This window comes from Cervus canadensis, chromosome 2 (genome assembly GCF_019320065.1).
Source record: "Cervus canadensis isolate Bull #8, Minnesota chromosome 2, ASM1932006v1, whole genome shotgun sequence".
Lineage (NCBI taxonomy): Eukaryota > Metazoa > Chordata > Mammalia > Artiodactyla > Cervidae > Cervus > Cervus canadensis.
The window spans coordinates 26,647,547-26,661,398 of record NC_057387.1 but is presented as its reverse complement, the minus strand read 5'-3'; the positions used below and the strand labels follow the sequence as shown (position 1 = coordinate 26,661,398).

At 46.2% G+C, this 13,852-nt stretch overlaps 1 protein-coding gene across 3 annotated transcripts in view; it reads left to right on the top strand.

The window, feature by feature from the left end:
- The window catches only part of VANGL1 (VANGL planar cell polarity protein 1), a 58,572-nt gene that overhangs the window by 12,608 nt on the left and 32,112 nt on the right, over nt 1-13,852 (top strand). For all 3 annotated transcript variants that reach the window (XM_043459886.1, XM_043459901.1, XM_043459892.1), the window contains 2 exons: nt 6,545-6,677; nt 11,036-11,643. In XM_043459886.1, coding sequence (XP_043315821.1) covers nt 6,545-6,677; nt 11,036-11,643 — 741 coding nt within the window. The remainder of the gene's footprint in view (nt 1-6,544; nt 6,678-11,035; nt 11,644-13,852) is intronic.

The window sequence follows — 13,852 nt, the reverse complement described above, 5'->3', positions numbered from 1 at the left end:
GGATAGTGTCCAAGCTGCCCCAGGTGGTCCTCCACAGGGAAGGGGTCCACACAGGATGGTGACTGATGGGCACTTTGATGCTTTATCTTTCTACACTTGTTCAATCTCTTATAAGTATATAAATTTTGTGATTAAAAATACAAATAGAATAAAAATGTAAAAGACTCTCAAAGATTAACGACATGAGAAAATATATATGAGGCCATGTTATTAAAAACCAATATTCAAAACTTTGCACATTATAATAGGTATATATTCTTATGATATGATGAATGGTAACAGATAGTTTGTGTGTGTGTTTTAAACTTTCATTATTTTCTAAATTTCATGTATTGCTCTTACATAATCATGACAATCTGGGGAAAAGAAGTAATGAGCTTGTGCTGGAGTCCAGGCAAGACTTTGTAGTCAGCATGGGAAACAGAAAGAAGTGCGGCTGAGTGAGGCCAGAGCCCAGATCCTGGGAAAGTCAGGAACCCTCTGGTGAGAAAAATTTAATCACCAATTTCAATCAGTGGGTAAACATATCAGATTCGTTCTAAAATACCAGAAACAGCTGTTTAAAAATATCCAATCTTTGAACTTAACCAGGAAAAGCAGTTCCCTGTCAGAGTGCCAAGCTTCCCCGTCCTACACTGTGAGCAGCAGAGTGGGAATCTGGGGTTCTCTGGGTGCCTGGAGACGAGTCGAGCCGCGATGTCTTGCAGGGTTCCGAGGAGAAGCCCTGACTGGCCTCCTTCATCTGCACTCACATCCCCTCCCAGCACTCATTACTCTGTGTTCCCTCAGCCCCTTGGGGCCCCCAGAAATGGATACTGTAGTGCTCTTGTGGTAACTTTAAGAGACTATAACTTTCCATGAAAACAGCACGCAGAACTCTGAGTACCTTCTTGGACCCCTGCAGAAAGCGCTAGGCAAATGATAATACAAGCTGAGACCTTTAATACTTTAATCAGGGAGGTTGCTGAATGCCTACTCAGGAGGCTCTGAGTGAGAGATGATGAGCGGAGATTAATAGGTGCGCTCCCTGGTATCTTTAGAAAAACAACAGCCGCTGAGATGGATCCCCTGACACGGCATAGTGACTGTGGGGTGGAGCTTGTAATCCGTAGATAGTAGGTGTCGGGGGTCCTTTGTCTGGGTGTAAAGGGTACTGAACAGTCATAGTAGCCCTCCAGAGGCATGCCCTGGACCCAGCAGAGGTAGTGTACCAGCGGGGAGTGTCCCTGTGAAGGCTGCCTTGCTCAGCGATTTGAATGGCAGAGGAGGAAGGGAGAGGGACTGTGCTCTCTGGGAGTCGTCGTAGAACTCTCAGAGAGGAATAATGAAGGGCAGCGAACTTGATATGCTTGATGACACTGAGATCATCTTTGGAGTACTGGCAGAGTTCCAAGCCGATGATAGATGACTTTTTCCAACAAAGAAGCTAGTGGTCTGGTTTTTTGATACCTGCCTTCTCCAGAGGATATCCAGTTAACCTGCTGGTAAAATGACGCAGGCTCCAGCCGACCTCACCTAACCTTCGGGTTTAGAGCACCAGTTGCAGCCGCTTCCAGTGCTGTTGACGACCAGTCTGAGAGTACCTGTTAAGACCCTGGGCCGTGGTCCCCCATCCTCACAGCAGCCCTTAAATGGTGGGAGGGGGGACTCCCGTTCAACAGGTAATAACACTGAGATGCAGAGAGAGAGCATTATTTGCCTGAAGTTATGAGGTTGGTCAGGATCCTCAGCTTTCAGGTCCCATTTCTTGCTCCTTTGCAAGCCATGCTTTTCTCCCTGGGCCATGCACGGTGGAGAGCAGCAGGAGTAACTGGTAGGGAAAAAAGGCCTGGAGGGTCAGCCCCGAGCCTGATGTGTAAAATGCATTGTCCAAAAGAGGCTGCCAGAGCGTGGGGGGAGTGGTCCTTTTGTTCCGAGGCCACTTCAGAGTCAGTCTGTGCCGTGCCTGGCCCTCCCACCCGAGAGGAAGCAGCCAGCCAGGCCCTGCAGTTGGTGGAGAGAAAGGACAGGTAGTGGGTGGTGGTAGAGAAGGAAAGGGAGGAGTAACCGGTGAGGCTGGCTTTCCCCCAAATAGAATAGACAAACAACAGAAATAGAGCCAAATCATCTTCCCAGGAAATGCCGATCGTAAGTGGGAATGGTCTGGGGCTCAGTGGGGATTCTGACTGGAGTGAGAGAGACTTTACAGCACCCTCCCAGAGCTCAGCTCTAGGATCGCCTAAACACATGCGTTTGCACATGCACACACCTGCAGGTACAGACAGATGCCCGGCCTCCAGCGTGTTATTGCTTGCCCCCCCATCCCTGACTTATCTTTACCCGTACAGGCAGATGCTCTATGGAGACAGGCTCAGAGATAAAGATACAAGGATTCCTGTGGCTGACACACCTGCCCAGCAAAGGTGTGTAGGTGATCAAGACAACTCAGGTGGAGCTGGAGACATCCAGTGCTCTTGTGTTTGAAAGACCCTTTCAGTGGTTTGGTAGCCTACTCCATGTCTCCTGTTTCTTTGAGACATGGTGAACTGATGGTCTTCACCACTGTGGGGGGGCGGGGGGCTCTCCCGTAGGTACTTGGCATGTCCTTGACGTCACAGCAGTTAACACTCTGAGGATGAAACTTCGGGTACCAACGCAGTGAGGCAGCCATACTGGGCTCACAGCTCTGCATTCTGGAAAGTGCTGTATGGCAGCATTTTTGCTGGACTTCTCTACGTAGTCTAGGCTCAGGCACCTTCCCTGAGCAGTCATTCAGGACCAGTGATTTTTACAAAAGCTGTATGACAGGTCTTGCTCCCTCAACAAGGACCAGCGTGATACACAGCCCACGCTGAGTTGATAGAGGAAGCTTTCCATTGACCTCTTACTTGACAGCATGTGGAAAGCCCTTGGTTCTGGACCCAGTGCAGAGTGTCCTGAGTCCCGCTCCCAGCCTCATCCACTTAATGCTGTTTTATTGTAGAAGCCGCACTGTACCTTGTATAGCTAAGCATTGCACTCACGGCTCCCATTATCAGGCCCTCGCTGTATGCAGGGCATTTCACAAACAGGGCTAAGTTATTCCACCTCCCTCCTCCCTTAGCCGCATTTGGGTGGGAAAGCCTTGAGCAGTTTCCTGTATCCTAATCAGCTGGGGTGCTGATGAAAAGGGCAGATTCCTGTTGTCTCTCTGCTCCAGACTATTTCTCTGGGGGTGGGGCCAGCGAATCTGTACTTAATCTGCACCTCAGGTGGCTTGTCTGTACATTCAGATCTTGAGAAGCACTGGTTTAGGGTTTCAGTCTTGGAGGATGAGAAACCTTCCGGGGGTTATCAGGTACTAGTTCCTATCTGGTTTAGCTCTGCTGTTACCAGGGGAATTGTAGAGATCACTTCTCCTTTGGGAACAGTTGGGCCCTTTAAGAACCAGACTAGGCCCACTGGGGTCAAGTCGAGGGATAGCTGGCCCCCCAAGGGGCTGTTTCCAACCCCGAGTGGTTCCCTGCCCGCTTCTGGCCCTAGTAGTGTGCAGGCTGCAGGAATTGGCACACAGTGAAAGAATTTTGATTGCCGGTGGAATTTGTGCTGCCACAGAATTTGACCCGTGGGCCCAGTGAATAGATAGATGGGGTCAGGGGAGCACGTGACTTGGCAGATGGCAGGGCAGTGATAGATGTAAGAGCAGTTGGGGAAAGTGGGAGCAGGGAGAGGAGGACGTTCCCTGGTCTGGCCTGGCTGAGGTGGGGCCCTGGGGAGCAGTGATTCCAGACTTAGTCTAAACAGCTCATTCTAAGACTGACCAGACACATGGGAAATCACTCCCAAATCGCTTATTGTTTCTCACAGGGAGTCCTTTTGAAGTGGTTGTCTTTGGCAGGCCAGAGTGTTGGGCACACTGCGTTGTGTTCCCCAAGGTCAGGGTCCAGTCATCACTTCTAGAAGTAGCTTCAAAGGCAGATTCCGCAGCTCTGGTAGTTCAAGTTTGGGGTATGAGAATGAGCGTTAGGAATACTTAGGCTACAGAATCTTCCATTTTCTCTTCAGATGGTGCAGTGTAGTGGGTCTGAATCAAGAAAGTGGGTTCACACCCTGCTCTGCCGCTTACTCTGACTTTGGGGAGTCCCTCAACCTCCATAAGCCTCAGTTTCCTCAGGTATAAGATGCTGACAATAATACCTCATAGAGTTATTATTGGGATTGGACAAGTTTCATATAATAAAGCACTTGGTAAGGTGCTCTTTGGGGTCCCCGGGTGGCGCAGCAATAAAGAATCCGCCTGCCATTGCAGGAGATGCAGGAGACGTGTGTTCGATCCCTGGGTTGGGAAGATCCCCTGGAACAGGAAATGGCAACCCGCTCCAGTATTCTTGCTTGGAGAATTCCATGGACAGAAGAGCCTGGTGGGCTACAGTCCACGGGGCCGTAAGAGTTTGACATGACTGAGCAAACAGAGTGCTCTGTGTGTTGGGGTGGGGAGCAGGGTGATTGTCAATGAGACACGTCTCTGGATAAACAAACAAAATCTCTTAGCCATTTCCCTAGTTGCCCAGTTAAAATAAAACATCAGTGTTGACGAGAACACATCTCTTTCTGGACTCTTATTTAGTAGTAGATTGTAATGATAGATTATGCTTTAGGGATTAGAGATGCTATCACTGAAAGCGTCTCTGGGACAGCTGGAGCCTCCCTCCCCTTCGAAGGAATTAACCAGGGCTTATCCTAGGGAGTTATGGATAAGGCAGAAGTCTGACCCCACAGGAAGTCCGCGTGTGATTCTGTTAGCTAAGTAGATTAATAGGAGAAATACTGTGCAAGGTAAGAGGGGTTGATTGTATGCTAAAAGCTTCCTTTTCATCTTTCTCCAAGGAGCACGTACTCTGCTTCACCAAGTCAAGTCACATTCTTTGCCATGTGCTGACGGTAACAGCAATAATTATAGCTTTTGTTAACATTATTGCTACTATGTATTATTTCACATCCTTATATCTATGTGGTGTGATTATTATCCCCATTTCATAGATGGTAAAACAGGTTTTCAGAGGTTTGTTGACTAAAATAAAACACACAGCATGGGAGCTATGAGTTCACTTTTATTTGGGACTTCCTGAGAACTAAAGCACAATAGACAGCGTCTCAGATAACTCTGAGGAACTGCTGCAAAAAGGTGGTGGGGGGTGAGCATATATATGACTTGACGAAGCAAGTACATGCAATTAAGCTCACATCTTGGTAGAAGGTTGCTGCTAGTCACGAGGAGCAAATGATCTCTTAATGAATTTAGTGCTTTTCTAAGTATGAAAAGATGTGAGAAATTGGGTTCATAAAACTTTCTCCTGGAAATATCTTGTCTGAAGTCCTGTTCTGCCAGTTTTCCCAGAGCATAGATGGTCTCATTCCTACTCTCTGCCCTGCACTCCCTTCAGGGTGTGTTCAAGGTCACCGACTGCAGGGGCTCGTGACTTCACCCATTGAGCCACTCATGAGACACTTTCCTTAGCTGGCAGGTTGAATTTGTGCAAGCTCGCACATCAAATAGGGACAGAACCAAAATCTGACTGTCTCTGCAGTGTGTGTGCGCGATGCTTCTGTTCTACCTGGAAACCTTGGGGAGGAGGACACCTGGGTAAAGAAAGGGGGACTGACGTCAGGGCGACCTGTAGGACAGAAGTTGAGGGAACTTATTCTTGGTCACTGAGGGGCTCCCTTGGTGGGGCTCCTGGGTGGACTGTTCACAGTTGGGTTTGGGGGTACCAGTCTTCATAGATGGTTAGTGCCCAGGTCATGACTTGCACAGTGGTTAATTCTTTCATAATTTCAGCATTGACCCAGAGCAGAGTGCTTTCCTAATCACCCTAGAAGACCACTCAGGAAGTTTATCTGGGGTAAAATGATTCAGCAGCCTGCTTTCCTTAGAGAAAACGCACACATACACATACACACCCACACACACGCACATGTGTGTACGTCTTGGTGTCATTTGTCCTAGCTTTTGTCTGTTTCTGTGGGTGCCTTGAGTTCATCTAGAACCTATGAGAATGATTTTTAGTTTTGAATTTGTAGGAAAGAGAAATAAGTGATTCTCTTGGTTAGAATCTCCCTTCTTCTCTTGTCCAAAGGTGTAGGGCTGACAGTGTGTCCCAGATTTTTTTTGGGCAGACCAAAGCTTAAGTATTTTGCTGTGTTGTCCCAATAAAATAATGTCCTAGAAAATAAGTTTAGGCAAATTATAATCAAATCAGTAATCTTACAGCGAAATGTGCCTTATCTACAGAACTTCTAAAATTCACAATATGAGACTTTGAAAAAACATGACCACTGTTGAGAGAGAAGGAGTGACAGTCTTTGTTTTGGGCCTGAGAGTGCCAGAAAGAAAATAGTAAGTAGGGAATAAAGATCAACTTATTCCTCACAGTGGGGGTGGCAGTGGGTGGGGAGTGGCACAGTATGTGTGTGTGTGTATCTGCAGAATTTTCTTAAATTCAAGATGAAATTCATAACATGTTTTGATGAGGGTTAATTAACGTGATATAAATGTGCTAGCTGATTATCTTTCATGTTTTTTCAGGGAAAGAAATAGAGAGAGGCACAAGTCACCCCGGAATAAAGATGGCAGGGGGTCAGAAAAATCTGTCACCATTCAAGCTCCCACTGGAGAGCCCCTGTTGGCAAATGATTCTGCTCGGACAGAGGAAGCTCAGGTAAGGATCAAAGGCAGTCTGTAAGTACACTACCGCTTGATCAGGCTTCTTTTCTGTAAATGTTTTCCTAAGTCTTGTTGCCATAGGTTCTCTTGGGTTTTTATCTTTATTTTTCTAGCATGTTAATTAGTTTATCTATGTCCCGTGGTTTCTTGTTGGTCTAAGAACAGCCTGTCCTGCGATTGGCCAGCTTGAGGATTATTCTGAAGTGTGATTGGTTGGCTTGCTTGGAATGGTGTTGAAAAGAAGCCAGCCAGGGCTGATGACAGGACAGGGAAGGGAGAGTTGCAGGCTGTGGGCTCTGGAGACTCATTCCAAAGCAGAACAGTATAGAAGAGCAGGAAGCTCGCTCTCCAGAGCCCCTGAGTCATGTTGGGAAGAGGAGCAGAGAGGTTAGGACAGCCCAGACGGAGCCTCACCAAACCAGAGGCCACACACTTAGATGCCTGATAGGGAAATATAAGTGAATGAAATAGGCCCTGGGTTACACAGAAGAGGCAAAAATACGTCAGGCTAGCTTGGCTAGTAATCTGTGTGGTTCATCAGCATCAGGGCTGTAGCATGGAGTGATGGAGTCTGGCACCTGGAGAATGTATTTCTTCTGTCAAAAGAGTGGCAGCTTCTCAGCTCTGAATGCTTATCACTGTGCAAGAATGCAGGAATTCAGTGTTCCTGGGTCTTGCACTATTTAAGAAAAGCTGGAAATTAGGATTTAATGTGAAGTCACCCAAATTTTTTTTTGATGTGGACTATTTTTAAAGTTTTTTTTATTGAATTTGTCTCAATGCTGTTTCTGTTTTGGTTTTTTGGCCGCAAGGCATACGGGATCCAATCTCCCGAAACAGGGGTCAGAGCTGCACCTCTTGCATTGGAAGGCAAGGTCTTACCTACTGGACTGCCAGGGAAGTCCCCAAATCACCCAGTTTTAAAGTATTGTCTATTTATTAATTAAAAAAAAAAAAAAAACAACATTGTGTTCTTCTCTCTGGGTTCCAACTGTCTCACAGTCCAGTTGATTTGAATAAATGTCTTGAGTTATACTCAGAAATGTGTTTGCACACTGTCTTGAAGTATATGCATATCCAGCCTTGGCCCCAAATAAACGAATGGGTGCCTGCACAGCTATAAAGATACAGATAACCGTGTATCTGTATGTTCTTAAAAGTACAGACAGATAGATATGCATTGGTAAGCAGATATATGGACTGAAATTGGAATTCTTCAGAGCACACGAGATGCTGTTAGAAGCCAAAGCTGCAGTTGTGGTTGAATATGGCGTGTGTTCAGTGATAGGTAAATGACTTTAGTCCTGACTGTTGCACTTCCTGCCTTTGTTCTGGGACAGATATAGGGATGGAGAGCCAGAGGGCCAGAGGAGTGGTGGAATGGACTGGGCTGGTCCTAAGATTGGACCACCCCTAAGTGCTCCAGGGGTCAGTTTCTTCTTGGATGAATTCACAGGTGCTGGTGGCCTACTGTGAAGGCAGTTCATCTGTCGTGTCTACATCTTACTCTGAAGTTACATTAGGAAGCTGTTGGTGTTTACATCAGGGAAAAGCACTGAAATAGGCATTTGGAGGCTGTACTTCTCAGCACCTATGTGACTTTGGGCATGTCCAACCTTTCTGGGCCTCATTTTCTTTATTGAAAATCTAGGGGATTGAGTTAGAGGGTCTGAGATCCTTTCTATTCTGAGAACATCAAGTTTGGGAAGACCTTGGATATCTTCATTTTGGGGCACAAGTGTGCACACATTCTTAAAATGGACAGGGGATTTAGTTAGCAACTCTTTGGCAGGAAAAAGGATGAGTAACTAAATCAGCAACGTCAACCATATAACCACAACACTAGTGATCATTATTTCAGTACTGATCATCGACTGAATATTAGGCCCAGTGCAAAACACGGAATCCAATATTTGTCTTCACTAAGAGTGTAACAAAATAACTTATTTTACTAAACTGTTGGCTTCCCAGGTGGCTCAGTGGTAAAGAATTCACCTGCAATGCAGGAGATGCAGGTTTGATCCCTGGGTTAGGAATATCCCCTGGAGAAGGAAATGGCAACCCACTCTAGTGTTCTTGCCTGGAAAATCCCATGGACAGAGGAGCTTGGTGGGCTGCAGTCTATGGGGTTGCAACTAAGCAACAACAAACTCACCTTGGGTTAAAGCAAGTTGTCCATCTTTGAATGTGTAGCCATTTCGTCCCATGCTTGTCATTTTTTTCTTTTTACAGAATTGAAGTAAATTTACCCAGAGATATGAACAGATCTTAAGTGTATAATTCAATAAGTTGTAACAGCTGAATAAGTCCATATAACCTACCCACCCTGCTATTAAAATGTATATTTCAATCACTCTAGAAAGTTCTCATGTTTTCCCAGTCAATCCCTGCCCCCAGCCCCCTCCAAGGCAAGCCTTGCTTTGATTCAATTGCTATAGATTAGTTTTGCCTGTTTTAGAATTTAATGTAATTGGAATCATATTTTGTTTTGGACCTTTTTTCACTCAGCATCATAACTTTGAGATTTATCCATGTTTTGCTGTGTTTCAGCAATAGTGTTCTAGTGTATGCATATACCACAATTCGTTATCCATTCTTCTTCCTATGGATAGACATTTGAGCTGCATCATTTTGGGCTATTATGAAAATAAAACTATTAAGAACATTCTTGTACAAATCTTTTTGTGGACACATGTTTTCATTTATTTGGGGTAAAAACCTGGAAGTGGAATTACTGGGGCTATCCAGTTAAGTGTAAAGTCACATTTGTATGAAACTACCAGACCAGTTTTCAAGAGTGATTATACCATTTGTACTTCCACCAGCAATGAGAGAATAGTGGTTGCTTCTGGCTGTTATCTTAAATAACAACTTCTTAGTACATGATACTTGTAACTTTCTGAGTCAAAGAACTATTTGTTCATAGGTTCAGATCTTTATTGCCACCACTACTGTTTCTTTCTGTAGCCTATGCATTTAAATCATATTTATTTATTGTTGCTAGATTTGAGGTTATTGTTTAGCTGTGAGATCTCTAGCTTACCGATTCAGCTATTAACTTAGACTAGATTTTTTGAAATTGGTATCTTATGCATTAATTTCACCCAGCTTACCACCACATCTGACTGTTTTTTCCAACTTAAATCATACACACAAATTTCTGAGGCAGACCCCTTTGGACCCAGTGTAGCTTTTCATCGTCTTCTTGCTCTGTCGTTGCTTTGGAACAGAGTCGTCTTTGCCAGAGAAATAGCAAAGCTGTTTAAAACCCTGACAGCTGGATCATGTTAAGTGAGGAGACAATTGCTCCAAATAATCACAGACTTTAAAAAGCAAGAGAAAGCAAGATAGTAAAAGACACACATTCTAGTAATCTTGGTATTTTGTAAAGTTTATTTTTATTTATTTACTTATTTGGCTGGGTCTTAGTTGCAGCACACGGATCTTCCATCTTTGCCGCGGCCTGCATGATCTTTAGTTGTGGCATGTGGGATCTAGTTTCCTGACCAGGGATCGAACCTGGGCCTCCTGCAATGGGAGCATAGAGTCTTAGCCACTGGACCACCAGGGAAGTCTTAATCTCAGTATTTTTATACCTTTGATGCTCAATTTGTCACAGGAACTCATGTTTAAGAAGGAATTTTTGAGCTGTCTGGGCCATCGATATTTGAATCTGTTTTGCTTATTCAATGAGAAATATCAGAGAGTGCTTGATACTTATTAAATGGGTCTTAAAAACATTATAGAGGTTTAAAAAGATGTGTTTACCAACTACAGGTGGGCTTTGATTTGTGCATAACCATGTAAGTTCCCTCCTGTGCAAGATCTTCACTCCTCAGAGCTCCTAGAGGCTAGAGACTACTATTACTCCCCACTTCCGAGAGATGGACTTTGTAAGCCTTTATGGCCCAGTCGTGAATCAAGAAGGAGATGCAGAAGGTTTTCTCCTTGGGCTGTAGGTGAACTTGCACACGATTTTCTAACAGCAGATTGTCTATCACTGAGCCTCTCAGGAATTCCAACACAGTGGATGATAGTCACTGTTGTAGTAATAAATCACCCGCAAACAGGTCAAGTTATGTTTTCTCTGTTGGAAAAGGTAAATATATGGTATAGTTCGCCAAACTTAAAGGAAAATTGTCATAGTTTAAAAATTCCTCTATTTGAAGAGTTAAGCCTTCATTTCCCAGAAAGCCTATGTGTGTATCAGGCTTCATTTCCCAGGAAGCCCACACGTGTGGACTGTGGTTGAAGAAGGCGGGCCCTCCCGTCCCCCGTGCATCTGTGGGCTTTGTGGCTCTAACACACAGCGTGCCGTGTGGCCGTCTGTCCTCACTGTTCTCTCCCGATCAGGATGACAACTGGGGCGAGACCACCACGGCCATCACCGGCACGTCGGAGCATAGCATCTCACAGGAGGACATCGCCCGCATCAGCAAGGACATGGAGGACAGCGTGGGGCTGGACTGCAGGCGCTATCTGGGGCTCACCGTGGCTGCGGTGCTCGGACTCCTGGTCTTCCTCACCCCCATCGCCTTCATCCTGCTGCCCCCCATCTTGTGGCGGGACGAGCTGGAGCCTTGCGGCACCATCTGCGAGGGACTCTTCATCTCCGTGGCGTTCAAGCTCCTCATTCTGCTCATTGGGACCTGGGCGCTGTTTTTCCGCAAGCAGAGAGCTGACATGCCACGGATCTTCGTGTTCCGTGCCCTCCTGTTGGTCCTCATCTTTCTCTTCGTGGTCTCCTATTGGCTTTTTTACGGGGTCCGCATTTTGGACTCGCGGGACCGAAATTACCAGGGCATCGTGCAATATGCTGTCTCTCTCGTGGACGCGCTCCTCTTCATCCACTATCTGGCCGTCGTCCTGCTCGAACTCAGGCAGCTGCAACCCATGTTCACACTGCAGGTGGTCCGCTCGGCCGACGGCGAGTCCCGCTTCTACAGCCTGGGACACCTGAGGTGAGGGGGCTCTTCGGGGGCGGAAAGGACCACTGCTGTTTCGCTAGAAGACAGTTAGGTCTACAACAAGTGGGGGATGTTGCCAGGTGCCAAGAGCAAGACCAGGGTCTGACTCTTTTTTTTTCTTCAGGTTTTGGGAGGAGCTGTGTGTGTATGTGTGTGTGTGGAGGGGGAAATTCATGTACATTGACTTTCCTGAATTCTGGATGGCATGTCACAGGGACTGGCTGTCTTCCAGGTTGGAGTTTTGTTGGGCCTGTTTCCAAAATTGTTCGCAGCTCTTAAGAATGATGGAGAAAGGAAGCTTTAGTGATGGCTGCTGACCCTGCCCCCAAAATCAGCCTGTGAGTGATGGAGTGATCAACAGTTTTGTTCATAATGGTACATCTGGTTTACTGTGTTGTCCCAGTGGAATTATTAATCATTCCTTTCTCCCCTACTCTCAGAGGTTTCCTGATTTGGGCAATAAATTATATGGTCACCGTAGTGACCTTCCAGTAAAGAATCAGGTGTAGATTAGAGACTCTAAACTTGTAAGAGTTGGAAATGTATACATGAGAAGAAACTAGAAATACTTAAAGATGTCATATTTGAAATCTATACATGAAATCTAATTATTTGTTTATTAACTAAAAGAGTAATCATCATTATTTATTGTATTCAGTATTTTGTTCTGCTTTGTTTTTATTTACCTTGAGATAAGCACATCATATAGATTGTCTTCATAGAGCTTGTCTATATTTCAGATGAGGCAACAGGGCTTTAGGGATTTTAAGTAATTTATACAAAAGAACATGGCTAGCTTTGTTTAGAATCTACCAGATCCCATGAAGCCAGGCCTGAGTTAATGTCCTCATTATAGCATTTCTCACTTTGTGTCACTGGCCTATTTTTGTTTTCTTCCACAAACTGTGGGCTCCTGAGGACAGGTGCTGTATTTTATTCTTCTTTGCATCCCCAGTGCCTGACCTAGAGCATGGCACATGGTTGGCACCCAGATGGTTACAGGTGAGAGAACAATCTGAGATGTCTGACATTGTCTTCTCATAGGGCTCTCCTGCCTCCTCGGGCAATGTATGTCAATGTGTATATCTGCTTGGCATGTGGTATGTGCTTTGTTGATGGTGGCTATCATTGCTGTGATACTGCAGAGCAGCCAAGAAGGCAAGGGCACCTTAGTGGGGATCAGAACAATGGGCTTTGTCATAGTTTTGGCTGGGGCTGGGGGAGGTCGCCTAACTCTGGTTTGGAGTCAGTTATACTGCCAAACCATCTCGGTATTGGCACGGATCTGTCATTCCTCTGGCTCAGCTCATACCAACCAAGGGCTGGGTGGTTTAGCAGTCAAGGACTGTGCCACCTTGACCAATCCTTGGAGGGAATCGGTGTCTGATTCCCATGCTTGGCACTGCAGAGCCAGGTGTATTGAGTCTTTTGTAGGTGCCCGTGGGGCTCTGAAGGCAAGTAAGTCACCGCTGCTTATTCATCTCAAACAGGAATTTTCCCCCGTATTTTACACTGGAGAATGACCAGCAGGCTTGTATTAAATGTCTGCTATGTGCAGAGCTCCAGAGGCACAGGGTCGCAGCCTCAAGCTTTGTCCCAAAACTCCTTGGAGACAGACCAGTGGACAGTTGCTGACACAGGCCTTGGAATGGGTGGGAACCCAAGAGGATGAGGGCCCTTCAGACAGTCACAGCAATAAAGCCCAACCCCACATCTGTCTCAGGAATGGACAGGTTTGGCCCAAATCAGGAGGGTGGAGAGAAATCCAGCTCTGGTTGCAAAGAGATAAGTGACATCTGGAACTCTGTAAATGTCAGTAGCTAGGACACTGGCCCGTAGCGAGCCTGCCACAGTTTTGAGTTTTGGCTCGGCCGTAGCTGTGTGAATCCCACCTGCAGAGGTGGAAAAGGGAAGGGCGACTTCTCACTTTAAGTCGTCCATGCAGTGGAACTGACTCCCTCCAGGGGCTTCCATGCTTCAACACTGCTTGCTCTGCATGCTGGGCCAGGAGCGGGGAGGGGACACAAAACGGCCCCAGGATGCGTGCCGTGGTATGTTCAGACAGTTGTGGGTGATGCTGGTTCCTTACCATGTGGGTCACCGGCCAGAGGTGACCTGCACCCGGGAGGCAGGGCTGGGTGTTCTGTGTGGCCAAGGGCTTATCATAGACGCCTCAGGGTTGTCCTCACCATGACTGGCAGCT